The sequence below is a fragment of the Pristiophorus japonicus genome, chromosome 16 (assembly GCF_044704955.1).
Source record: "Pristiophorus japonicus isolate sPriJap1 chromosome 16, sPriJap1.hap1, whole genome shotgun sequence".
Taxonomy (NCBI): Eukaryota; Metazoa; Chordata; class Chondrichthyes; family Pristiophoridae; genus Pristiophorus; species Pristiophorus japonicus.
In genome coordinates this window covers 12,310,078-12,336,646 of record NC_091992.1, presented here as the reverse complement: position 1 = coordinate 12,336,646, position 26,569 = coordinate 12,310,078, and the positions used below count along the sequence as shown (strand labels likewise).

The 26,569-nt window shown below is 44.0% G+C and overlaps 1 protein-coding gene across 2 annotated transcripts in view; it reads left to right on the top strand.

Moving 5' to 3' along the window:
* Positions 1-15,814, top strand: part of akap1b (A kinase (PRKA) anchor protein 1b) — a 64,983-nt gene extending 49,169 nt beyond the window's left edge. For both annotated transcript variants that reach the window (XM_070856988.1, XM_070856989.1), the window contains 6 exons: positions 2,105-2,284; positions 3,633-3,781; positions 5,329-5,396; positions 7,291-7,364; positions 12,644-12,709; positions 15,351-15,814. In XM_070856988.1, coding sequence (XP_070713089.1) covers positions 2,105-2,284; positions 3,633-3,781; positions 5,329-5,396; positions 7,291-7,364; positions 12,644-12,709; positions 15,351-15,413 — 600 coding nt within the window. In that variant the 3' untranslated portion in view covers positions 15,414-15,814. The remainder of the gene's footprint in view (positions 1-2,104; positions 2,285-3,632; positions 3,782-5,328; positions 5,397-7,290; positions 7,365-12,643; positions 12,710-15,350) is intronic.
* Positions 15,815-26,569: the final 10,755 nt, after the last annotated feature.

Here is a 26,569-nt window from a genome sequence, read left to right as displayed (position 1 = left end):
CAACAACAATGCTGAAGGTTACTTACTGATATCGAAAAGAAAAAAGAAAAGCTACTTACCAATCACCAGCCAATCACTTACCCCCTAAGCTGTGATGTCACCTTTTAATTTTTTTCTACTTTTTTGCCTCCTTGCTGCAGCTGCACAAGTTGGGCCTTTATAGGCCTCCCCACGCTCACCTCACCGACGGTGCTCGCACTCCCGCCGACGGGCCTTTATAGGCCTCCCCACGCTCACCTCACCGACGGTGCTCGCACTCCCGCCGACGGGCCTTTATAGGCCTCACCAACACTTCGCTGTTCCCTATAATTATTTTTTGGGTGCGAGGCTCATTCAAGTTTTCACGCATGCGCGGTTTCTTGCATTGAAAATCTTGTGAGCGCACGTGCGTGACCCGCAGACTGCTGCATGGCTGTGCAGCTTAACTGGAACGTTTGGAGATTCCTTAAAAGCCCTAATTCGTGGCATTTTGGCCTGTTCTTTGTGTGAGATGAGATAGCAGAGGCTCTGATCACAAATGTTCAATCCTTAAATACTCATTGTGCCAGGATGCAACACCCCTCTGCAAGAAGGAATATAAACTGGGTAACGATAGACCTTTTAGTCTATCTGCCTGTCGTAGGCAAGCTCCGACTATCATTCAAAATCAAATTAGTGAGCATTTAGAAACGTGTGGTATAATTTGAGAATAGCCAGCACGGATTTGTCATGAGAGTTGTGCTTGATGCACTTAAGTTTTTAAAGGGACTTTATAGATATAGGGCATGTGCATATTAGATGTTCGTGTGTGGTTTAATCACGAGTCATCGGAGATGTCACTAGGTTGTTCCAAGTGTAGTAGATGAAGGAACATAGCAGCATGGATAGAAAGTTAACTATGGCGAAACAAAGGGTTATGCTTTTCAGTGTTGTGCAGATTGGCGAAGATGATACATTTGTTCAACCTCTGGTCAGTGCTTTTGTATCCACATATAGATAATCGTTTTGGACCTAGGAAACATTATCAGAATTTGCTGCCAACTCAAATTGGGGGTCTGCCAAATGAGATTTCAGAAGGACATGGGTTGGTGGAATGGGCAGCCAGCAGTTCTATGGTGTGGGCGTGTAACACAAAATGGATCATAAATTTGCAATCCCGTGGCTTCTGAACAAGGATGGCTAGTGTGCGAATTGGGGCCGGGGGGGAGTCTCGTGCTGGTTGATTTTAGCTGGTTTGGTGGCATTGTGAAAGAAAGACTTGGATTTATATAGCGCCTTTCACGACCACCGGATGTCTCAAAGCACTTTACAGCCAAGGAAGTACGTTTGGAGTGTAGTCACTGTTGTAATGTGGGAAATGCAGCAGCCAATTTGCGCACAGCAAGCTCCCACACACAGCAATGTGAGAATGACCGGATAATCTGTTTTTATGTTTGAGGGATAAATATTGGCCCAGTAGAAGGACTTATACTATTGCCTCTAAAATGGTAGGAGCTTATAGAGACTACAGCACAAAGTTGATTCTGCGAAGTAAATTGAAATGATTGCAACATCCATTAAACTGTCACAGGAGCTCACCAAGGGCTTCCAGACCAGGTGACAGATGCAATTATAAGGTAGAGGAGTGTAGGAAGTATATTTTGGCAGCAAAGTACAAGGAATGGGAGAATATACTTGGCAGAAAGCTGACCAAGCAACTGGCTGAGTTTGAAACACTGATATTCATCTAATTTTAGAATGATTGTTCTGACTTGTATTGGCTGTACTGTTGCAGAAATTAACTGTCTGCAATAGTGATGTAACCAATGAAAACACTTAAATCAGTATGAGACAGGACCAGTAAATGTCACCATTCAGTGGCGGACAGTTTTAAGAGCTTCTTAGCAGGGGACTGTCTCAAATGTGCAGTGTTAAAAGGTCGCTTGCTGTGACACACAGCTTTCTGAAGGTCATTTGTCGAGTGAATTATTGAACTTTTTAAATTGGTTTAAGTTGCAGAAAATGTTCATGTCTCACCTGAAAGCCTGGAGTAAAAACTTTTTTAAATGTGTAAAATTTACTTGGATTGACCTGGAATTTTTTTAATACCCTTCAGCAGCTGACTAAAATTAACTATCTTCCACAGCTCATGCTTCCAGATGGTGTGACGGTTGAAGTGCTAGTGGTGAATATAGTAAATGCTGGGCACATGTTTGTACAGCAACACACGCACCCTACATGCCACGTACTGAGCAACATGGATCAACAAATGTTCCACCTTTACTCTCAGCCGGGAATCCCAACACTAACGCCTCCAGTAGAAGTTAAGTGTTTCTAGTCTCTTTGTTAACCAATGAATTAATTTGCATTTGGAGTGGAATGGGGAAAGAAATGGTTGCCCATGACAGACGGCATATTTTTTTATTCGTTTACGGGATGTATGCGTCGCTGGCAAGGCTGGCATTTATTGCCCATCCCTAACTGCCCTTGAGAAGATGGTGGTGAACCACCTTCTTGAACTGCTGCAGTTCGTGTGGTGAAGGTACTCCCTGACTTTGTCGCAGCGGTTTGGTACAACTGAGTGGCTCGCTGGGCCATTTCAGAGAGCAGTTAAGAGTCAACCACGTTGCTGTGGGTCTGGAGTTACATATCGGCCAGACCGGGTAAGGACGGCAGATTTCCTTCCCCTAAAGGACATTACTGAACCAGTTGGGTTTTTCTGACAATCCGGTAGTTTCATTGTCACCATTACTATTCTAGCTTTTTAATTCCAGATTTATTTAATTAACTGAATTTAAATTCCCCAGCTGCCATGGTAGGACTTGAATCCACGTCTCCCGAATCATTTGTCCAGGCCTCTGGATTACTAGTCCAGTAACAAAACCACTATGCTACCGTACCCCTATTCCCAAGTACATGTGCATGTTCTGGTAAGCACAGTACCTGTTTAATGCATTCTCTCTTCCCTAACACCCATATGGATCAAACCGCTCCAATGTCTCCAGCAGTCAATCCCACTTCTCAACAGGTATTAATTGTTATTTTTTACGTTGTTGCCTGATCCAGAATCAACTACTTTTTCCAGCCCACCCACGTAGAGGTTCTCTTCCCTGACTGACTTTGATGAACTCGGGAGGGAGGTGGCATGTGTGGAGTGCTAAGCACTGGCTTGGGCTAGAAGGGCCAAATGGCCTGTTTCTATGCTGTAATTCTACGTAGTTGGATTTTGACAGTCTATTTTCTGGTATTCACCCACAAATACCAACTTTATTGAATTCAATCTTGCAACTTTCCAAGGTAAGATTTGAACATGCCACCCACTAGTTTTAGTTTAGTGCCATCACCACTGGATGCAAGAACATAAGAATTAGGAACAGGAGTAGACCGTACAACCCCTCTGTCATTCAATATCCTGGCTGATCTTCGACCTCCACTCCACTTTCCTGCCTGATTCCCATATTCCTGAGTCCAAAAATCTACCTTTCAGCCTTGAATGTACTTAACGATTCAGCACCCACAGCCCTTGGGGCAGAGAATTCCAAGGACTCACCCTTTGGACTGCCTTGTCCATTGAAGCTGAAGCACAACAGCTTCCTAACTAAATATATTTATTATCGCTGACACTAAGGTGATGCAAAAAAGAACTTGTCATGCCTGTTTTTGCTCCTACAGTTGGATTAGTCTGTGCAGCTCCGGCACTAGATGGCGCCTGGTGGCGAGCGCAAGTTGCTGCCTATTTTAAAGAAACGAATGAAGTTGAAATTCGATACGTTGATTACGGTGGCTATGAACGAGTTAAAATTGAAGCACTACGGCAAATCAGGTGATGTACCTGCTCCTCTTAGCGATTTAAGCATGCAGTTTAACTTGAGGTAAACCAATATTGTCGAATTCAGAATCCCAAGCTACTTCAAGGATATGAACTAGTCTACAACAGTATCCTGATGACTCTAAATGGCTATAGTAATCCCCTCTGTTGGGGTATTCAAGGGGAAGGTAGGTTGTGGAGTACTTAAAAGAGGAATGATTTGAGCTAAAGATGCTTGCAGTCAATTTGAAGTTCAAGAGCTCCTTTTTGCCCATTTATAGACACTGTTCAGCCTGAACATACACACTGCTAGGTGTTAATAGTTGAGAAGGGACTTCCTTGTTGTGTTCTGCAGAATCTCCAGTGCAAATGGTAGGGCGGGGGGGGCGGGGGGGCGTCTGACTTTAAACCAGCCTGGATACTGCTGCAGAACTGCGTGATCCAGGAAACCACAGCACAGGCCAGATCTGCAGCCTGGTTTCTCTAACCCTGGCAGCGCTCCAGCTGGATTGAAGTCTCATGCCCCACCGGCTGTTCACAGTGGAATCACCCAGGGAGTTTCCTGGTGCGACCAGCACCAGAGCAGAAGGGATGACTCTACTTGGTCTCCATATGGGAGAAGATTGCCTCTTTGAATTCAAATATTGGCAAGTTGCATTATCTTTGATCTGTCGTAGGAGGGAAGGGATTCCAGAGGTAACTGGACAGGAAAGCAATGCCATTGCTCGAGATGCTTTGGCTACAAACTGATGAGCAAGAGTAGAACCAAGCGAGGGCAACCCTACTGAGCTGCCCAAGGGAGGGAAGGCTGCAGAGTGATCAAGGTGGGTGAGATGGGGTAATGCACAACCATTGCAGACGATGTCATTTGTGACCTTGATCAGGCCATTTCAAAGCTGTGGAAATGCCCGAAACACGATTTGAGGAGATTCAAACCTCACCCGTGAACATGGGCATCAAAGGTGGGGCTGAGGGAGAGATTGAGCAAATCGATGGCTGTAAAGGTATTGTAGCAAATGGAAGGACAAATGGCTAGGCATTTGGGAGTTTGAAGGTGAGTTGTAAGTGCCTTAGTTTTTTCAGGGTGGCTGCAGAAAGAAGTGGGGTTAGAAGGAGGTAGAGGTGCTGTGTAGTGCGATCAAGGACGTGCACAGAGATGGCCTTGTCGATGATGGACCGTGGGAGCAGCGAGACCACCAAGCTGGTAAGTTTGAGGGGGGTGACCGTGAATGTAAGGAGGAAAGTCTTGTGGAGGGAGAGGTCGAGGAAGAGTAGGAGAATTGTGAATCATGTGGGTCCTTGTCCTCTCAGCAAGACCAGCACCTACTGAAAAGGAAGGATGCTGTTGCAGGAATTGTTTTTTATTGATGTGCTGCTGAAACAGTAACCAGTTCATCCGAAAACACATCGCAAGCGATGAACAGGAAACTTGTCAACCCCACCCTTAAAAGAACCTTCAAGCTTTTACATTCAGGATGCTATAGGATTGCAAGTTGTGTGCGTTGAATATCCTTTCTGTATATTCTACTCGTCTGAACATTTTTCTTTGTATATATCAACAGGTCTGACTTTGTAACTCTACCTTTCCAAGGGACCGAGGTCCTGCTGGACAATATAATGCCTCTCCCAGGTAAGCGATCTATGCCATGTGTTCCAAAGTTACACTCCCGGGTCAATCTTAAACTCTGAGTTCAGGGTGTCAGCATGTAGAAGTTTGTACTTGACTGTGTTGTGAAGCTATCACTGTTGGCAGACTATCGGTCTGCTGTAACTCAGATAGAGGAATTTATAGGGTTAAAATTTTTAAATGCTGTCTTTCCAGCAAGATCCTGGAGATATGCAGAATGAAACGAGCAGCTGTCCCAGTGACTCGACTGGTCATACAGACCTGGAAAGTCCGTTTTTGTTTGATTTCTGCCAAATTCACCTCTGCCCCTCTGGATTCTGAAGTGGGACAATTGGCCGAAGTTCTACACTCAGGGTCGTGAATCTTTGGAATTCTCTACCCCAAAGGGCTGTGTTTGCTGAATCGTTGAGTATATTCAAGGCTGAGATCGATAGATGTTTGGAGTCTAGAGGAATCAAGGGATATGGAGATCTGGCGGGAAAGTGGAGTTGAGGTCAAAGATCAGTCATGGCAGAGCAGGCTCGAGGGGCCGTATGGCCTGCTCCTAATTAACTTCTTGTGTTCCTGCTCCTGATTTCTATCCAGTGATTCTTGCCGTGTGTGTGGAGTTTTTTGGATATAGACAGCATAAGACTGTGCTAGATGCATCCCAATTGACAAATGGCCTCTGGTTCACTGTGTAGACTTTAATCAAGAATATGGCCACTGGGGCAAGATTCGGCAGGATGCTGATGGAACTGTGCCCATTCAGGAATAGAAGAGAAAATTGGCAAACTTCAGCTACTTAAAATGACGACGACTTTTGAAATGCATTTTGAACTTATTCACAATGCTTTTCGAACCTGATATAAAAAGTGGCAGCCTATCTTGCAGAAACTGGACAGCATCCAGAGAAGTGTGAGCTTCATTCACCCTTGGTGAAAAAACCAGCGGCTTGAACTAGACTTGCTCTCAATTTCTTGAATTAACAGGTAATTTTTGAGCCAGTTTCTATGATGGGGACAGATTTCACGACAAATGACTTTGTCTGGCAATTGATAACTTTGCAGGCACCTGGAATGGCGAGATTGGGCCTACCATTGTGGCACACAAATGCACTATGGCTGAGTATTTTTAAATTGGAGAGATATGGGAGGTGCAACGAGTTGTAATGTTTTGACTTATAAAAAAATCTAAATTGACGACCAATTAGATTGTGCTGGTCTGGACCAAGATCCTAGAATTCCATGAAGCCTGTCTCCATTAAATCGGGTGTTCTCGCTTTTTGTCTTCTGGGGCTAGATAAAGTTCAAATCTGTTATGTTAATTTATGTGTACCTCGTTGCCCATACCAGGTGTTCTGATTTAGCGTTTCTCCTCCAATGGGACAACAGCACTAAGATCTGTCCTTTCCAAACCCTCAGGCCCACAAGTCAAATAAGACAAGTCAGTCAATAAATGCAAGTAGGACTGAGGCGTCAAGGCTGTGTGTCCCCACATAGTGCTGTTTGATCATGCCTGCTACATTAAAAGCTAACGCCATCTTGCACTATAGTCTGCTCAATGAAATTGTGTATTCACAAATATTTTTTGCACAGCAAATCTTCTAATCTCCTAATTTTTCATTCCACAGTGTGGTGGCTGTACAGTCTCATTGCTCCACTCCATTGCTTGGAGGGGAAATATGTTAATTGTTACACGAATGAGGTCTATAGGTGTTAAAATATTTGTGTAATATTTATACCTTCATTGGATTGTAGGGAACTTTGAACTTTATACGTAGCCCTCAAATCCCACATTTGCTTGAGATCAACTTTTGACTTTTTTTTTTAAAGTGCTGTGATGGCTTGATGCATAAACCCACCTGAATCTTTTGAATTAAAAGCTGTGGTCTTTGTAACTCTTCCGTACTGTACAGGTGAGGACCACTTCTCAGAAGAAGCAAACACAGCAATGGATGAAATGACACGTGGTGCAGCTTTGCTCGCCCAGGTAAGGTGTGCTTGGTTGGTGATTGCTAACTCTTCAGATGTGTAGTATTGTTTAGTGCTCTTCAAAGTGAAAAGCTAGTATTGCGAATTGGAATAGTTTCCATTTTTGGGCACACTATTGATATCCAGGTTAGATGTGGCATGGTTAGATAGAGTAAGGTTAGATGTTGCGTGGTTAGATGTAGCATGGCTCGATACCGAGTAAGGTTAGATGTAGCATGTTCAGATACAGAGTACGGTTAGATGTAGCACAGTTAGATACAGAGTGAGGTTTGATATAGCAGGGTTAGATAGTGAGGTTATATGTAGCATGGTTAGGTAGAGTGAGGTTTAATGTAGCACCATTAGATACAGAGTGAGGTTAGATGTAGCATGGTTAGATACAGAGTAAGTCCCTCCACAGCAATGTGCAATGCTCCAACTTCAGTGTAATGTTTTCCAATTGACTTAACTATTCTAATTACCCATTAGTGCTGAATTAGGGCTAGTTTGTCCTTTAAGGCTGTTCCTAGTAGACACTATATTGAGACTGCTCACTATTCACTCACGTAGGTCCTTTTACCCCCATTCATTCCATGACTCTAGACTGGATTCTGGAGCTGCAAGGCTGAAACCTTGCCTAATGTTTGCCCTCTGGTCATTCCAATTGTCCTTGTTCCCATTCCTTTTGATTGTGCTTCTATTAGTGTGATGAATTTTGCCACAGTCATTGGACTTATGTTTAGTTGAAGGGAAAAATGTAGCTTAATAAATTGGACTGGGCAGAAAATCCAAAACGGGAATCTGGCTAATTGGTTACAGTAAGAATAAACGTGAACATTGGGGAATTCATGAGTGAACGGACTGCATATACAAGTGAGCCATGTCCTGAAATCATTTCTGTCCAGTAAGTTGTCCCCTGTAAGATATAACTTTGTTCCAACATCTTGCCCTGATGTCTCAGTTGGTGTATCACAAACATAGACGAGAAGGTGTCTAACTCAATTTCTAGTTCATGCTCAATTGACTGATTTCAGCTGGTGTGGTCGTGGGACCGACAGTAACTGGCCTCCGTGTCTCTGAGCTGGGAGGAGGAAAGTCATTATTTATTTGGTATGGTAGAATTATTTCCTTGCGGGGGAAGTCCAGAACAAGGGGGGGCATAACCTTAACATTAGAGCCAGGCCATTCAAGGGTGATGTCAGGAAGCACTTCACATAAAGGGCAGTGGAAATCTGGAACACTCTCTCAAAAAGCTGTTCAGGCAAGGTCAATTGAAAATTTTAAATGAGATTTTTATTGGGTAAGTGTATTGCGGGATATGGAACCAAGGCTGGTAAATGGAGTGAGGTACAGATCAGTCATGATCTAATTGAATGGTGCAAAAAGCTCAAAGGGCTGAACGGCCGCCTGTATTTCTGTTCATTTATCCGGTTTGTCTCATCTGGGTGCAAGGGGAGGGCATGGTTAGACCTGGCTATCCTTGCACCCAAGTGGCCTGCTTTGCTCGATGCCCATATGAAGGGTAGCTGTGGGTGAGGTAGCCAAGAGCAGCCTGTGATTATGGGACTGTAAAAAGTGAGCGCTTCAAGAGTAAATTGGCCATTATTATTCTCTATCTGTCCTGGGGAGGCAGTATTGGCCAAGGCAAGGGGACTCAACAAGGTGGATGCAGAGAGGATATTTCCACTCATGGGGGAAAATAAAACCAGGGGACAAAGAATAAGGGGCCGCCCATTTAAAACTGAGATGAGGAGGAATTTTTTCTGAGGGTTGTAAATCTATGGAATTCTCTGTCCCAGAGAGCTGTGGAAGCTGGGACATTGAATATATTTAAGGTGGATATGGGCAGGTTTTTGAAAGATAAGGGAGTAAAGGGTTATGGGGGACGGGCAGGGAAGTGGAGTTGTGGCCATGATCAGATCAGCTATGATCTTATTGAATGGCGGAGCAGGCTCGAGGGCCCAGGTGGCCTACTCCTCCTATTATGTTCTTATGTAAGACAGTAGGGGCACTACTGCTGGCTAAAGTTTCTGGGCTGTTTAGAGAAGGCGGCTTTTGCCAGAAGTGCCTGTGTTGAAATTATTTGGTGTAATTTACTGTTCCCTTTCTTCCACCCGCCCCCCCCCCCCCCCCCCAAAAAGAAAGGCTCGTAGCATAACCATCACTAATTCTGAATGAACAATTTCTGGGACAAGACCAAAGGGGTGCTGGCACCTGTGGAACTGTTTTCTCAGCATGAATTGCTGCCTTCATAGAAAATAGGTGTAGGCCATTCGAGCCTGCACCATCATTCAATATCATGGCTGATCACTCACCTCAGTACCCCTTTCCTGCTTTCTCTCCATACCCCTTGATCCCTTTAGCCGTAAGGGCCACATCTAACTACCTCTTGAATATATCTAACGAACTGGCATCAACAACTCTCTATGGTAGAGAATTCCACAAGTTAACAACTCTGAAGAAGTTTCTCCTCATCTCGGTCCTCAATGGCTTACCCCTTTATCCTTAGACTATGTCCCCTGGTTCTAAACTTCCCCACCATCGGGAACATTCTTGCATCTAACCTGTTCAGTCCCGTCAGAATTTTATGTGTTTCTATGAGATCCCCCCTCATTCTTCTAAACTCCAGTGAATACAGGCCCAATCGATCCAGTCTCTCCTCGTATGTTAGTCCTGCCATCCTGGGAATCAGTCTGGTGAACCTTCGCTGCACTCACTCAATAGCAAGAAATCCTTCCTCAGATTAGGAGACCAAAACTGAACACAATATTCCAGGCGAGGCCTCACTAAGGCCCTGTCCAACTGCAGTAAGACCTCCCTGCTCCTATACTCAAATACTCTAGCTATGAAGGCCAACATGTCATTTGCCGCCTTCCCCACCTGCTGTACCTGCTTGCCAACTTTCAATGACTGATGTACCATGACACCCAGGTCTCGTTGCACCTCCCCTTTTCCTAATATGTCGCCATTCAGATATTCTGCCTTTGTATTTTTGCCACCAAAGTGGATAACCTCACATTTATCCACATTATACTGCATCTGCCATGCATTTGCCCACTCACCTAACCTGTCCAAGTCACCCTGCAGCCTTTAGCATCCTCCTCACAGCTCACACCGCCACCCAGTTTAGTGTCATCTTCAAACTTGGAGATATTACTTCATCTAAATCATTGATGTGTATTGTAAATACCTGGGGTCCCAGCACTGGTCACTGCCTGTCATTCTGAAAAGGACCTGTTTATCTCGACTCTCTGCTTCCTGTCTGCCAACCAGTTCTCTATCCACGTCAGTACATCACCCCCAATACCATGTGCTTTAATTTTGCACACCAATCTCTTGTGGGACCTTGTCAAATGTCTTTTGAAAGTCCAAATACACCACATCCACTGGTTCTCCTTTGTCCACTCTACTAGTTACATCCTCTCAAAATTCTAGAAGATTTGTCAAGCCTAATTTGCCTTTCATAAATCCATACTGACTTGGACCGATCCTGTCACTGCTTTCCAAATGCGCTGCTATAATTGATTGCAACATTTTCCCCACTGTCAGGCTAACTGGTCTATAATTACCCGTTTTCTCTCTCCCTCCTTTCTTAAAAAGTGGTGTTACATTAGCTATTCTCCAGTCCCTAGGAACTGATCCAGAGTTGGTTGATTGCTGGAAAATGATCACCAATGCATCCACTATTTCTAGGACCACTTCCTTAAGTACTCTGGGATGCAGACTATCAGGCCCCGGGGATTTATCGGCCTTCAATCCCTTCAATTTCCCTAACACAATTTCCTGACTAATAAGGATTTCCTTCTGTTCCTCCTTCTCCCTAAACCCTCAGTTCCCTAGTATTTCCGGAAGGTTATTTGTGTCTTCCTTCGTGAAGACGGAACCAAAGTATTCAGTTGGTCTGCCATTACTTTGTTCCCCATTTATAAATTCACCTGATTCTGACTGCAAGGGACCTACATTGGTCTTCACTAATCTTTTTCTCTTCACATATCTATAGAAGTTTTCGCAGTCAGTTTTTATGTTACCAGCAAGCTTCCTCTCATACTCTCTTTTCCCCCTCTTAATTAAACCCTTTGTCCTCTGCTGAATTCTAAATTTCTCCCAGTCCTCAGGTTTGCTGCTTTTTCTGGCCAATTTATATGCCTCTTCCTTGGATTTAACATTATCCCTAATTTCCCTTGTTAGCCACGGTTGAGCCACCTTCCCCGTTTTATTTTTACTCCAGACAGGGATGTACAATTGTTGAAGTTCATCCATGTGATCCACCGTCAACCCTTTAAGTATCATTCGCCAGTCTATTCTAGCCAATTCATGTCTCATGCCATCGAAGTTACCTTTCCTTAAGTTCAGGACCCTAGTCTCTGAATTAACTGTCACACTCCATCTCAGTAAAGAATACTACCATATTGTGGTCACTCTTCCCTAAGGGGCCTCGCACAACAAGATTGCTAATTAGTCCTTTCTCATTACACATCACCCAGTCTAGGATGGCCAGCCCTCTTGTTGGTTCCTCGACATATTGGTCTAGAAAACCATCCCTAATACACTCCAGGGAATCCTCCTCCACTGCATTGCTACCAGTTTGGTTAGCCCAATCTATATGTAGATTAAAGTCGCCCATGATAACTGCTGTACATTTATTGCACGCATCCCTAATTTCTTGTTTGATGCTGTCCCCAACCTCTCTACTACTGTTTGGTGGTCTGTACACAACTCCAACTAGCATTTTCTGGCCATTGTTATTCAACAGCTCTACCCATTCAGATTCCACATCATCCAGGCTAATGTCCTTTCTTACTATTGCGTTAATTTCCTCTTTAACCAGCAACGCTGCCCACCTTCTTTTCCTTTCTGTCTATCCTTCCTGAATGTTGAATACTCCTGGATGTTGAGTTCCCAGCCTTGGTCACCCTGGAGCTATGTCTCCATAATCCCAATTATATCATATTCGTTAATAGCTGCCTGCGCAGTTAATTCGTTCACCTTATTACGAATACTCCTCTCATTGAGGCACAGAGCCTTCAGGCTTGTCCCTTTAGAATTTTGCTGTAATGTCACCCTTTTTGATTTTTGCCTTAGGTTTCTCTGCCCTCCACTTTTACTTTTCTTCTTTCTATCTTTTGCTTCTGCCTCCATTTTACTTCCCTCTGTCTCCCTGCATAGGTTCCCATCCCCCTGCCAGGGGGGTAAGATGAGAAATTTAGGGGAAGTTATTTTTGATTAAACAAGGTCTATTTTCTGAAGATGCTGTCTAATCACTGTTGTGGCATTGATCCTTTGCTTTTCTGGTTTTAGGTAACTGGTTATGCTGACAACATTGGTTTTCCTCTAATACATTTGTGGAGTATAGTTGGTGATGAGGTAAGTTAGGAATCTTGCATCTAATCTTTGGTAGTGGTGGATAAGGCATTTCAAATGTTTTTTGTACTCTACCTGTTAAAACAACTAAAAGTGCTCAATTTGTCAGTGTGTCTAACTGACTTGGATTCTGCTGTGCACTTCCTCTATTGCCTGAACCAGCTTGGCTGACTTGGAGGCTGTCTTATGATTGGCTAATTCCCTTTGGCTCCTTTTCTCTCTCCATCCCACCCCACCCCCTCAAAGCTAAGTGGACGATTAAGCTCTTTTGAGGACAGAATGCTTTTGTGCAATAAAATGCATTGGCCAGATCTCCTTCCCTGGAATATTGATACAAAGCAGTGCGGAGCCTCCCAAGTTATTCACTTGGCCAAATCAACCCAATAGTGTTTGGTCCAAAGCCGAAAAATTTGCTCCAGGACTTGATTTGGGTTGCTGAGGTTAAAAGGCCACAATCTGGATTGAAATCGGCATCTCGAACACTGCCACAAAGTTCAGCGTGTTGTAAAATGGTCTAAGACGATCCTTAAAACCTTACCATGTATGTCTTGCATATGTCCCCTGATTGCTGTACCCTCCCCTGCCCCACCTCCCACTCCTTCCCATTGACGTCATGTTTAAAATCTGTTCATTAATTCAGTTGACTAAATGTGGTGCACCAAGTTAAATCTTGAATAAATTGCTTGCCAGGCCCTCTGCTTCATTACATAATGCCTCAAGTTGAGATCATCATTCGGGTCACCCCCCTCTAGTCCTCTAACTTGACTGTAACATCTGACTGCCGTGGATGAATCGCCTCCACCACCTTGTCTCCCAGATTATTCCAAACATTTGCCACTCTTTGAATAGTTTTCCCACGGATTGCTGCATTTCAAAAAATGGGTGTGAAGTGCTTTGGGAAGTACTGGGGGCGATGAAGGGCTAAATTGATCCAACTTGACATTTTTCTTGATGTTTTAATTCTCTTCACTAATTATTACATGCATCATCCTCTTTTGGCTTTTCACACGCTTGAGGATTTTTGAGAGGTTTTCTTTTCTGCTTTTCTCCACTTGGAATCTTCTCTTTACCCTCTCTGGTAGCCATGCCACAAAAACCATAGACATACCAGAACTGCACTAGTATGTCTAGACTTGACCACTCCAACTCGCTGCTGGCTGACCTCCCACATTCTACATTGTGTAAACTTGAGGTCATCCAAAACTCAGCAGCCCGTGTCCTAACTTGCACCAAGTCATGATCATCCATCACCCCTGTGCTCACTGACCAACATTGGCTCCCAGTTAAACAACGCCTCGATTTCAAAATTCTCATCCTTGCTTACAAATCACTCCGTGGCCTTGCCTCTCTCTGTGTCTCTCATCTTTTTCGGCCTCATAACCCTGCAAGATGTCTGCGCTCCTCAAATTCTGCCCTCTTGAACATCCCTCATTATAACTGCTCAACCATCGGTGGCCGTGCCTTCAGCTGTTTTGGGCCTAAGCTGGAACTCCCTCCCTAAACCTCTACGCCTCTCTACCTCTTTCCTCCTTTAAGACGCTCCTTAAAACCTATCTTGTTAACAAGCTTTTGGTCATCTGCCTTAATTTCTTCTTGTGGCTCGGTGTCAAATTTATCTGTTTTTTCTTGTAACACTGCTGTTGAAGCACCTTGAGGCGTTTTGCTCTGTTAAAGGCGCTATATAAATAAGTTATTAATTATTAGTATTGGCAGACAAATGATTTCTGGAAATGTTTGCCATTTAAAACTTGAAAGAACATCTAACAAGTTTGCAGACTCTTATCAATGACTGAATTATTAATGTGTTTAACTGCTTGCTTCCGCAACCTCACTTTCTAATGCTGACTATAAAAATCTGATGTTTTTTTTCCAAAATAAATTATAGATGGATACAAATTTATATAAATTGCTTAGGTTATCACTTCCTTTAATACCCATCCCATTTTCTGGTGAGCGGGCGGAGTGTCAGGAAGGCTTTATCCGCTCAATAGTAAGAACTTGCTTTTCTATAATGCTGCTAATGTCCTCTGCATTTCACAGCCAATAATTATTTTTGAAGTGTAGTTATCCTGTTGGCAAACCAGTCAAAGATCCAATCCATGCGGTCCCAGGAAGAATATAATTGGAGCAGGAGTAGTCCATATGTCCCTTTGAACCTGCTCCACCTATCGGTAAGATCATGCCTGATCTGATCTTGGCCTCAACTCCACTTACCTGCCGGTTCCCCATAACCCTTGACTCACTCTGTACAGTCATGTGGTAGTTTCCTTTCCCACTTAGAATCCTGATACAATCTTCATGCATAATTTCTAGGAAGGCATAAAGTGTTCCTTTATTGAATTCAAATCTGTCTGTACAATAAAGGTTTAACTGTTTGACCATAAAGTACTACATTCTACTAAGAATTCAGAAGTGTTTGCATTAAAATTTGATTCATCCCTTAATTTGAATTAACCCAACAAATGACCGCAAAATTGGGAATTCAGTATCAAAAATTAAATCCGATAATTTGAATTGAGCAACCTTGAATTGAGTAGACACTCTTGCTCTACATACCTACAGCTAGAGATGCCCAGAGAACTGCATGGACATGTCTACTAGTTCATAATGTGGGAAATACTAAAACGTTTTTTTTTTCCCCAAGGTTGTGTTTTTAAACCGAATTCTAGTGGAGAAAGGACATGCGCAGTGGATGGAGAACTACTAGTCTGCAGCCCAGGGCCCTTTTCTAAACTCATTTTGCACTGCATTGTAATTCAATCATTTGCTAGCTGTGCAGATGTGTATATAAGTCACTGTATTAATATTTTGTAAGATCTCACTGGAGTACATAAAGGGAACTTTTTCAAAAAAATAATGGAATCTATAGGTAAGTGATTGTCACTCGGTTAAGTCGTGTCTGATCAATTTGATATTTAAGAGAAACAAAAAAAACTTAATTGTCATTGTACAGAATAGTTTTGCTAGATTACTTGAATGGAATGATATTGTGATCAATGAACTCTTTGCTACGCGGTTGTACAGACCTGTAAAAAGTACCAAAAAAAAATCTGACAGAACTGAGCTTGTGTGGTGGTTTTTTTTAATTATAATTTGGAGCTTCTCACAGTCCGTGTGTTTGTCATTTTTGATTCAGTTTTGGAATGAGAAACAATGTTCCAGTTGAGGTGCGTGCGGCCGCGCAGTAATCTGAAAGGCCCCACACTGGCTTTTACAATATACAGTGCGTGCCCAAACATTTAAAAGAATCGGGCCATGCAGAACAAAGAGCAGCTTACAGGGAACATTGATGAGGGATCACTGGGAATTGGCACTGCCCACCTTGACTTCTTGGACTGTAGGGCACGTGCATCATAGGCGGTCCCTCAAATCGAGGCTGACTTGCTTCCACGTCAAAAAGTTCACAGCTGTTTCAATGAAGGACCTAATATTCCAGATCCCGAACTACATATTGAAGGGTGGAAGATGCCTGTGCGTGGATTTTTTTAACGTGTGGTGACCGTTGCACACCAGCCACCACACGGGCTTGACAGAGCCAGTTCTTGGTCCAGTGGCAAGGATTAACTAAAACGACTGGAGACCAGCTCTGCTGCACGGACCGAGTGCGCGCACATATCGCAGTGTAGACTGGTCCGTGCTGCCCCTGGGCCACAAACTCTCATTTCTCCTGGGCCTCGGTCACATCCCTCTACAATCTCTCGCCGCTCCTTCGCCCCGACCTCGCCGCTCCTGCTGTACCTGCCCACGCTCCAATCACCGACCTGGATCTTGGTGATGTCCCTCTTCGCTGCCGTTGCTCTCCTGCTCCAGCTCGTGCTGCTCCCTGGAGTGGTACACCGCCACGCTGCTCCTTCCGCTCCCCGGCCTGCTCCCATGGTGCTCAGCCTGTCACATCAATACTGACTTTCGTTTGTCAGTTGATGGCGCTTTTGTTTTAAGATTGTGGCTTCAAGCCTCAGGTGACACATTAGTGCAGCACCTGAGGGACTGTGCTGTCCCTTAGTGAAGATGTCAAACCAAGCACCTAATCAGGAGTGGTTCTGGTGGATATTGAAGGTCCCGTGGGCCTAATTGAACAGAGTTCCACGGTGTCCTGCTCAAAATTCCTCAAACACCCACCACCAGAACCAGATTGGCTGGTTATTGAGCTCCCTGTGGGATTTTGCTGTTTGCCATATTTGCCTCTAGTTACTGTACTTCTACAATGAGTGCATGGGATGTACTTTGGGACATTTCAGAGGGGACCTCTACACAATGTGCCTGCAAGTTGGCCAAAAAAATGAGAACTGTGTACAATTAACTGCAGATGGTGGGTAGCTTACTGCCCCTTTTGTTGCGAGAATGTACTATTAATAACCATATTAATACATTCTTGATCCAGTGGCAAGGGGGTCCAAGACGACTGGAGACCAGGCACTGCTGTATGGGTCTAGTTGCCTACATCGACATCGCCGCCCTAAGCGAGACCTGGTGGGCAGGGGAAAGCCAGCTCAAGGAACAAGATGGAGATTATACCACCTTCTGGAAAGGGAAACCCGAGGAAAAACGCTGCCTTCATGGAGTCTGCTTCGCCATCAGAAACAAGCTGGTCGACCGCCTTGAAGACTCCCCCTGCAGGGTTAACAAACGCCTCATGACTCTTCGACTCAACCTATCCTCAAGCGTGTGAAAAGCCAAAAGAGGATGATGCATCAGAGCATCCCTGATAAAGTGCAATATCCCCACTGACACCTGGGAGTCCCCTGGCCAGAGATTGCCCTAAGTGGAGGAAGTGCATCCAGGACGGCGCTGAGCACCTCGAGTCTCATCACACAGAGCATGCAGAAATCAAGCGCGGGCAGCGGAAAGAGCGTGCGGCAAACCAGTCCCACCCACCCCTTATCTCAACGACTGCCCCACCTGTGACAGAGTCTGGTTCTCGTATTGGACTGTTCAACCACCGAAGAACTCGTGTTGAGTGGAAGCAAGTACTCCTCAATTCTGAGGGACTGCCTATGATAAATCCTCAAGTACCCTAGCTCTCCTAGCCTACCATCCCACCTATGTGTGAACCTCCCCAGTCAGTGCCTGGCAAATGATTCCATATACTTATTACCCTCGGTTAAAATTCCTCCTTGCATCTGCTCTAAATGTATTTTTCCACCAATTTAAGTTTTCTAGTCCATGCAGCCTAATTTACTTTGAAGTAATATCCTGGGTTTATCTTATCCAATTTTAATATGTGATGTCTGAGATTCACCCACTTAACCACTTTCTCATCTTTTGCTTTTCTACTATTTCCTGATAGTTCACTATTGTTTGCATTCTCTGAATCATCTTCAATGCAACTGCGTTTTCTGTGGCATGCCCATGAGCAAATGGTTCTTGAGGTCTGACGAATGCATTGTAAATCCTTGGCATAATCTTCAGATTTGTACGCTGCTGTTCTGGCTGTATTATCCCAGCATTTTGTCTTGCTGCTCCTTTTATTTGCTTCATATTGCTTCTATATTGAAAGTGACAAGTCTTTTACCAGCCCCAGGCTCTTTGAGTATGTCTTGAGTTCTATTCATTGTGTATCTGACGTTTATTTTCATCCAATCTGTAGCACTTTATATTTCTCAACATGGTTTTATGTTCCTACCCAATTTGCATAACTGATCCAAGTCTAGTTACAACTTAACTACATTCTGTTTCTGCCTAGCAGTTTGGCTGGGTTACAATTGGTTTTTAGTATTCAGATCATTTTATATAAATAAAACCAGCATTAATATAGCGCCTTTCACAATCTCAAGACGTCGCAAAGCACTTTGCAGCTTAATGAAGTACTTTGTAGTCACTAATGTCGGAAGCATAGCAAGCTCCCAAAGAGAAATGTGATCATTCACAAAGGATAGTAGAAATCTGGAATTCACTGTTCCAAAACGTTACGGATGCTGGAGGACAATTGGAACTTTCAAGTCGACAATCCATAGATTTTTGTTGGGGAAGGGTATCCAGGGATGTGGAGCGAGGGTGGATAAATGGAGTTGAGTTGCAGATCAGCCATGATCTAATTGAATGGCGGAGCAGGCTTGAAGTGTTGCATGGATTCCTGTTATGTTCGCTGGGATTTCTGCTGGAGATTTTAAGAAACCCTGTGCAAATGTTATCCCATTGTTTGCTTGTCTTGCACGTCATTACTAGGCTTCCATGGTGTCAGCTGTGGCTCAGTGGGCAGCACCCTTGCATCTGAATCAGAAGGTTGTGGGTTCAAGTCCCACTCCAGAGACTTGAGCACAAAAATCTAGGCTGACACTCCAGTGCAGTGCTGAGGGAGTGCTGCACTGTCAGAGGTGCCGTCTTTCAGATGAGATGTTAAACAGAGGCCCCGTCTGCTCTCACCCATGGACCTAAAAGATCCCATGACACTATTTCAAAGAAGAGCTGGGGAGTTATCCCCGATGTCCTGACCAATATTTATTTCTCAATCAACATAAGAAAACAGCTTGTGATCATTATCATGCTGCTGCTGTTTGTGGGAGCTTGCTGTGCGCAAATTGGCTGCCACATTTCCCACATTACAACAGTGACTGCAGTTCAAAAGTACTTCATTGGCTGTAAAGCGCAGACGTTTGGTGGTTGTGAAAGGTGCTAATTTTTTTGATATAACTGAGGGGGTGGGGAGAAATTAGAAATTAAGTCGGGCAGTAGTGTAAAATGGCAGCTATCAAATTTGCTGCCTGTTTTACACTCCACTGTGCTACCACCTGCGATAAATTTCTACCCTAAATAAAACGTTTTTAATCTGGTACTTCTATTCTGCACCCCTGTTACATCTTAGCATTTTCTTATTCCTTCTATTTTTTTTTTTCTCCCCTGCACCAAAGCTGATTAAATATTTTAATTTTTAGTGCTGGATCTTCTGTGGTTCAGCAACTCTCGTCACTCCCATAAGTGGGATTTGTTTCCCTATGATCTGAAGTGTGCCCTTTTCACCCCCATATTTTATTAGGGAATAGAATGCCTACTCTCGGTTTGGTACTGATGTACCACCGCATCAATTATTTTTGCCAGGGTTGGACTGTAATAGTTCTTTACCAACGTGAGTCACGGCTTCAGACCAATAGCTGTTTTATTTACATAAAATACATATTCAACAGTGCCATTTTCAGTAAGAACAGTCTTTCTCTGGGTTCCTTTCATGAAAAGTAATTAAGATGCAACTTACGATCTCAACACGAGAATTTTTCAGAGCTAAGCTGCTTCAGCTTTTTAAAACACTACTTTTGCTGCTGCTGCAAAATCATAGACAAACATGTCAAAGAGCCTTCTCTGTGGATTGTCTTCCTCTTTCTCTCCCCCTTTCTCTTCTCTTTTCTTCCCCCCCCCCCCCCCCCCATTAGTCTGCGATATTGGGGAGCACAGCTTCCCAAGCCCTCTGTCAAGGCTTCTTACCTGAGGTGTGAGGGGTCCTCAATGTGGAAATGGGAAACTCGGTTGTATCTGCGGAGCTCCACTCACCTGCAACTCAAATGCCACCTGGACTTTTTTTTTTTCCTGATTCCATTAACTTTTCCTTACCAACTCCTGGGGGTGAAGACTGGTCAGCAAGTACGTCCATCAATCACGATCATCTCCGGCCCTACAGACCGTAAGCCAGAATTTAACTGGCCATGCAGTTGGTTGTTTGCTTTTGAACTGGACGGAAACAGTGTGCCTCAAATATAAACATAGAACAATGATGGGTGAAAACCATCTGTCCATCCAGCCTGTCCCACACAATTGTGATACCTTGTGTATCATGACACACGCACTCCACCTGAAACCATATGACCTCCTGGGAGAGGCATAAAACCAGATTTTCTTCTTTAAAAACCCAGGCTAAAAAATTTTGGGGGGGGCGGGGGTGGCGGAGGTGGGTAATCTGGAAAATTACTGCGATTGAAACTTGTCCAGGCGATCACACTGGTCCTGAATTCCCAACACTACCGACCTTCAGTAAGAGAAACAAATTAAGCTCTTGCTTGAAGGAATCCACCGTACAAGAAGCCAGCCTGTTCGAACAGTCCACAATTCTCTGGGAAAGGAACCACTTCCTGACATCAACTTGGATCTAGCCTTACACAATTTAAATTTGTGACCCGTGGTCCTGCCTAACCTACTGAAATAAACAGTCAACTGGAACACAATCTGTTCCCTTCATTATCTTGACAGCTCAGTGGGTATCAGAAGGTTGTGGGTTCAAGTCCCACTCCAGGGACTTGAGCACACAGATCTAGGCTGACACTCCTGGTGCAGTGCTGAGGGAGTGCTGTGCTGTTGGAGGTTCTGTCTTTTGGATGAGACCTTAACCCTGCCCCATCTGCTCTCTCTCTCTCTCTCTCTCTCTCTCTCTCTCTTCCTCCCCCCCCCCCTCCCCTTCCCCATTCCTCCCACTCACTGTGAGCAGACCAAAACTGGACATAGTATAACAAGTGAAGCCTGACCATGGTCTTGTACAAGGACAAAACAGTATGCCTTGCCTTGTTTTCAATTGTCCTATGGATACATCCAACACCCTATTTGCTCCAGCTTATCTCTACATCGCATTGCTCATGTACCCTTTTGAAGATGTATGTACTAGAATGCCCAAATCTCTCCACCATCAAGGTGTATGAATCTTGAGCAATTATCCTGCCCATATGCATAACATTGCACTTATCTAAGTTATACATCTTTAGCCCAATCTCTCAGCACATTAAGATCTGCCTGAAGCAGACGAGCATCTATAGTTCTAACATTTGTGGAGATCTGCAGATTGTGTCTACAACACCTACATCCAGATCATTAATAAAAATAGTAACGAGCAACGGTCCCAACACCAATCCCAACTGGTGACCGGTCTCCAAACAGATCCAAATCCATCTCGAACTACTTTTTGCCTACGTCCTCCAGCCAGTTCTGAATCCAGCTCAATATAATAGCACTACTACCCAGGACCTCCAGAGAGGCCTCTTGTGCGGTACCTCATCAGAAGCTCTTTGAAATCTAAGTAGACAATGTCTACTGGATTTCCCTCGTCCACCAACACTAACTTCTTCAAAAAATGTAATTAGAGTTGTAAAACATGACCTTTTTATGAAGCCATGTTAGGTGTCCCTAATATGTCCCTCCCTATCCAAGTATTCATATATATCCCTAATGATTCCTTCAAGCATCTTGCCTATTACTGACAAACTAATGGGCCAATAATTATCTGGGTCTGTCTTGACACCTTTTTTTTTTAAAAAGATGAGGATTACATTAGCCTCCTTCCAGTCTATAGGAACCATTCCAGAGTGCAGTGAACTATTAAAAATACAGGCTGGGGTCCTATCTCCCTGAGGACCCTCGGGTGGATATCATCCGGCCCGCCTGCTCTATTTTCAAGTTCTTAATTTTTTCTAAAACAATATGTTCATCTATGTTAATACTAATTTTAGTAACACCATTAGATTCTAATCATTGAGCATCAACTTCAAGGGTGAAGACCGATGTGAATTACTCATTTAATAATTTCGCCAAACCCAGTGAGTCCTTTGTAACCTGTCCTTGAACATCCTTCCGTGGCCCAATACAGTCTTTGATAGATCTCTGCCTCTTTCCACAACTGAAAAAGCTGTTCCCATTACTTCCGCAGTTGTCTACGATCCTTTTTTCCATTAGCCTGTTTGCTGATCTAATAGCCGCTTTCATTTTCTTTAGCTCCTTGTACTCCCCTCGGTTTAGCTGAGTATTAAATGTCTTTAATTTATAGAATCATTTCTGTTTACATCTTATTTCTCTTTGTACATAACCAGTCATCCACCTTGGCTTTTAAAAAAAATCACATTTCCTTCTTTTGGGTACATATTTGTTTGCAACATTTTTGAATCTTGTTCTTAAAGATTTTCCATTTGTATTCTACATCGGTCTCATCACCACCCAGTAGGGTTTAGCCAATTTGCCCGGTCCAAATCATCTGCCATTTTGGTGAAGTTTGCTCTTCTGAAATCTGGTACAAGTTGAAGGTTCTCAGAATCTTTAGATCTGCTAGCCAATTGGAACCGTATAATGTTGTGGTCACTGTTGCCCAGATGTTTCCCCCACATGGAGGTCTGATACAAGATCAGGCTCAATACTAAACACCAGATCCAATATATGATTTTCCTAGTTACTTCATTAACCTGTGGAAATGGTCTTGTATGTTTTCGACAAATTTTTCAGCTGCACTTCCCATCCACCACAACAGCGGATGAACCATTTTTCCTCTGAATGGCAGAGAAATTAAAATCATTTCAGACAAAAGTGGCATTTTATATTAAAAACATCTACAATCTGTTTCCACAATAACTCATCGTGTTCAGCTGCCTGCACCAATGGGGCCTTCGTGACAGTAACAAATAGTAACAATTTCGGACAGAAATGTCATGCCCCACTTTGTTGAATCGTGCGAGTGTCCTGGCTGAGATGAGTGAAGATTGGTGGGGGGAATCTCACAGATAGATAGATTTTTAACCAACAAGGGAATTAAGGGTTATGGGGAGTGGGCAGGTAAGTGGAGCTGAGTCCACGGCCAGATCAGCCATGATCTTGTTGAGGGGCGAAGCAGGCTCGAGGGGCTAGATGGCCTACTCCTGTTCCTAATTCTTATGTTCGTATGTCCCAGGAATTTGAATCCCTCCCTCTTGCACCACTGCTCAAGCCACGTATTTATTCGAACTATCCTGCTCCCTCTACTCTGATTAGCACGTGGCACTGGTAGCAATCCAGAGATTACTACCTTTGAGGTCCTACTTTTAAATTTAACTCCTAGCTCCCTAAATTCAGCTTGTCGGCCCTCTTCCCGCTTCTTACCTATATCGTTGGTACCTACATGTACCACGACAACTGGCTGTTCACCCTCCCTCTCCAGAATGCTCTGCAGCCGCTCTGAGACAGCCTTGACCCTTGCACCAGGGAGGCAACATACCATCCTGGAGTCTCGGTTGCGGCCGCAGAAACTCCTATCCCCCTTACAAGAGAGTCCCCTATCAGAGTAGCTCTCCCACTCTTTTTCCCGCATTTCTGTGCAGCAGAGCCACCCATGGTGCCATGAACCTGGCTGCTGGTGCCTTCTCCTGGTAAGTCATCTCCCCCAACAGTATCCAAAATGGTTCACTCGGTTGATTCCGGAGATGAGGGGGTTGATTTAGGAGGAAAGGTTGAAAAGGTTGGGCCTCTACTCATTGGAATTCAGAAGAATGAGAGGTGATCTTATCGAAACGTGTAAGATTATGAGGGGGCTTGACAAGGTGGATGCAGAGAGGATGTTTCCACTGATAGGGGAGATTAGAACTAGAGGGCATAATCTTAGAATAAGGGCTGCCCATTTAAAACTGAGATGAGGAGGAATTTCTTCTCTCGGAGGGTTGTAAATCTGGAATTCGCTGCCCCAGAGAGCTGTGGAAGCTGGGACATTTAAGACAGAAATAGACAGTTTCTTAAACGATAAGGGGTTATGGGGAGCGGGCGGGGAAGTGGAGCTGAGTCCATGATCAGATCAGCCATGATCTTATTGAATGGTGGAGCAGGCTCGAGGGGCCGTATGGCCTACTCCTGCTCCTATTTCTTATGTTCTAAAGAAGACTAATTTTTCTTCAGTCCCATTAACATTGTGATTTTCAGCCACTTCATCTGTTTCCAGCTCTGCCATCTTAATCTGCATGGTTCAAGCATTCGTATATCAGCATTTGTTTTCATTTATCTTCAATTTAATGTCATTGGCCATGAAATTACACAGTGAGAAGTGTTACCATACGGATCCTTAACCGGGTCAGCTGAAATTCCCTTGTCTGCTATTTTAACCTGTTTATTTTAAGTGGGTTCATGCCACTATGATAGCAGACTGAGGAATTTCATCCCAATTTGTTACGGGTCTAGGCTCGTATCCGTACAATCCAATTTCAAGTCCCTAGTGTTTACTTTCCTTCCACTTATATAATATTTTCCTCACAACCACCCTCTAAACTCTGCTTATCCACAGTTCTTATTTCCTCTAAAAGCTTGTGAAGAACTTGGAATAATGTCTCTGAAATGTTTCATTGTTGTGAATCGTTTAACTGTTCTGCCCTTTTTCCATTTTACCAACTGCCAAATAAGCAACCCAAGGTTTTCTCCGTCATGCAATTTGTATTAACACAAAAGATATTGGACAACGTCTCCTTGCTGTTGGTCCTCAAGTTCTGATCTACCAGCAGCAGCGAGCACTTCTGATGTGACCTTGAATTATTGGTCTGAATGTACTTTTTGCACTTAAGTGCTAGTCACGTTTCTGCCCAGCAACCAATTTAAAGCGTGCTCCACTGATTGTAGGTGGAGTGTTTGTAAGTAGTCTCTCAGACAGATTGCAGCCCCTGGTGCTTTTCTTCTCTTGTCTGTGCAGGAAGGGGAGAAAAGTGTTTTTTTTTCACAAAACACTTCTACGGAACAACACAAATACAAGTTTAAAAAAAAATAATAAATGCAGCCACGTGCACAAAGTTTTTAAACCGTGCAATGGTGCATCTCGCGAAACCAGGAGTTTAGGTAAACCCAGATTCACTGCCAGTGCGTGCACATAGTCGACCAAAGTTGTAGAAATGGCTTCCTGTTCGATCATAGTTTCTTGTCTGAGTGTCACCCGGGAACGGTAGCGTAGTGGTTATGTTACGAGGCTAGTAATCCACAGGCCTGGACTAATGATCTGGGGAATGAGAGTTCAAATCCCACCACGGCAACTGGAGGAATTTAACTTCAGTTAATAAAATTTATCTGGAATATAAAAGCTAGTATCAGTAATGGTGACCATGTAACTAGAGAATTGTTGCAAAAACCCATCTGCTTCACTGATGGCCTTTAGGGAAGAAAATCTGCTGCTCTTACCTGGTCTGCCCAATATATAAGCAGGAGTAGGCCATAAGGCCCTTTGAGCCTGCTCTGCCATTTAATAAGATCATGGCTGATCTGATCAACTCCACTTTCCTGCCTGTTCTCCATAACCCATAACTCCCCTATAGTTCAAGAATCTGTCTATATGTGGCTCCAGACCCACAGCAATGTGTAGCAAACCATTGTACCAAACCGCTATGACAAAGTCACTGTGGGAGCACCTTCGCCGCACGGGCTGCAGCGGTTCAAGAAGGCGGCTCACCACCACCTTCTCAAGGGCAATAAATGCTGACCTAGCCAGCAACGCCCACATCCCGCGAATGAATTTTTAAAAGAACACTGCGGGAAGAGGAAGCTCAAAGTACCAGTGGACAAACCACCCGTTCTATTTGCTTGCAAGGCTTTGATTATATCATTCACCCAAATGACTGTATTAGGGAGAGGGCGAGAGTGAGTGAAGGAGCTGGGCTTGTATGCAGAGTCGACTTGCTGACTGACTAGACTGAAGTGCTTTGCTGCCCTGGGACAGAATGACTAAAATTAGGAGCGCTGCTGTGCAGTGTCTATATCAGTTTTTTTTCCCTTCACCTTTCCCACCGCCATTGTTTCTCTGCCGTGTCTGCTTTTAATTTCCATTTCCCCTCACTTTCCTTTTTCCTGGTACGTGCTTGCGAGTTAGAGAGGTTGTGCCGATAACCTGCCTACAGCACAAGCTGTTATCCGCATTGCATAACATTCCTGAAACCAGCCTAGTTTTAGCGATGCTAAATGCCCCGGCATGATGGGTGGTATCATGCGATTGGCACCAGAGCTTGTAGAGAGAGGGAGAGAGCGAAACAAACAGACGGATTTACTGGGCTGTAGGAAGCAAAACTGCATCTTAATCACAATTCTCTAAACACCTTGTGTACTGATTACAGGGAAAATTAGACTGTCCCAAATGCCATATCCTTTGCTCCAATAAAGAAAATTTTGTTAAACACTGGGTAGATGGAT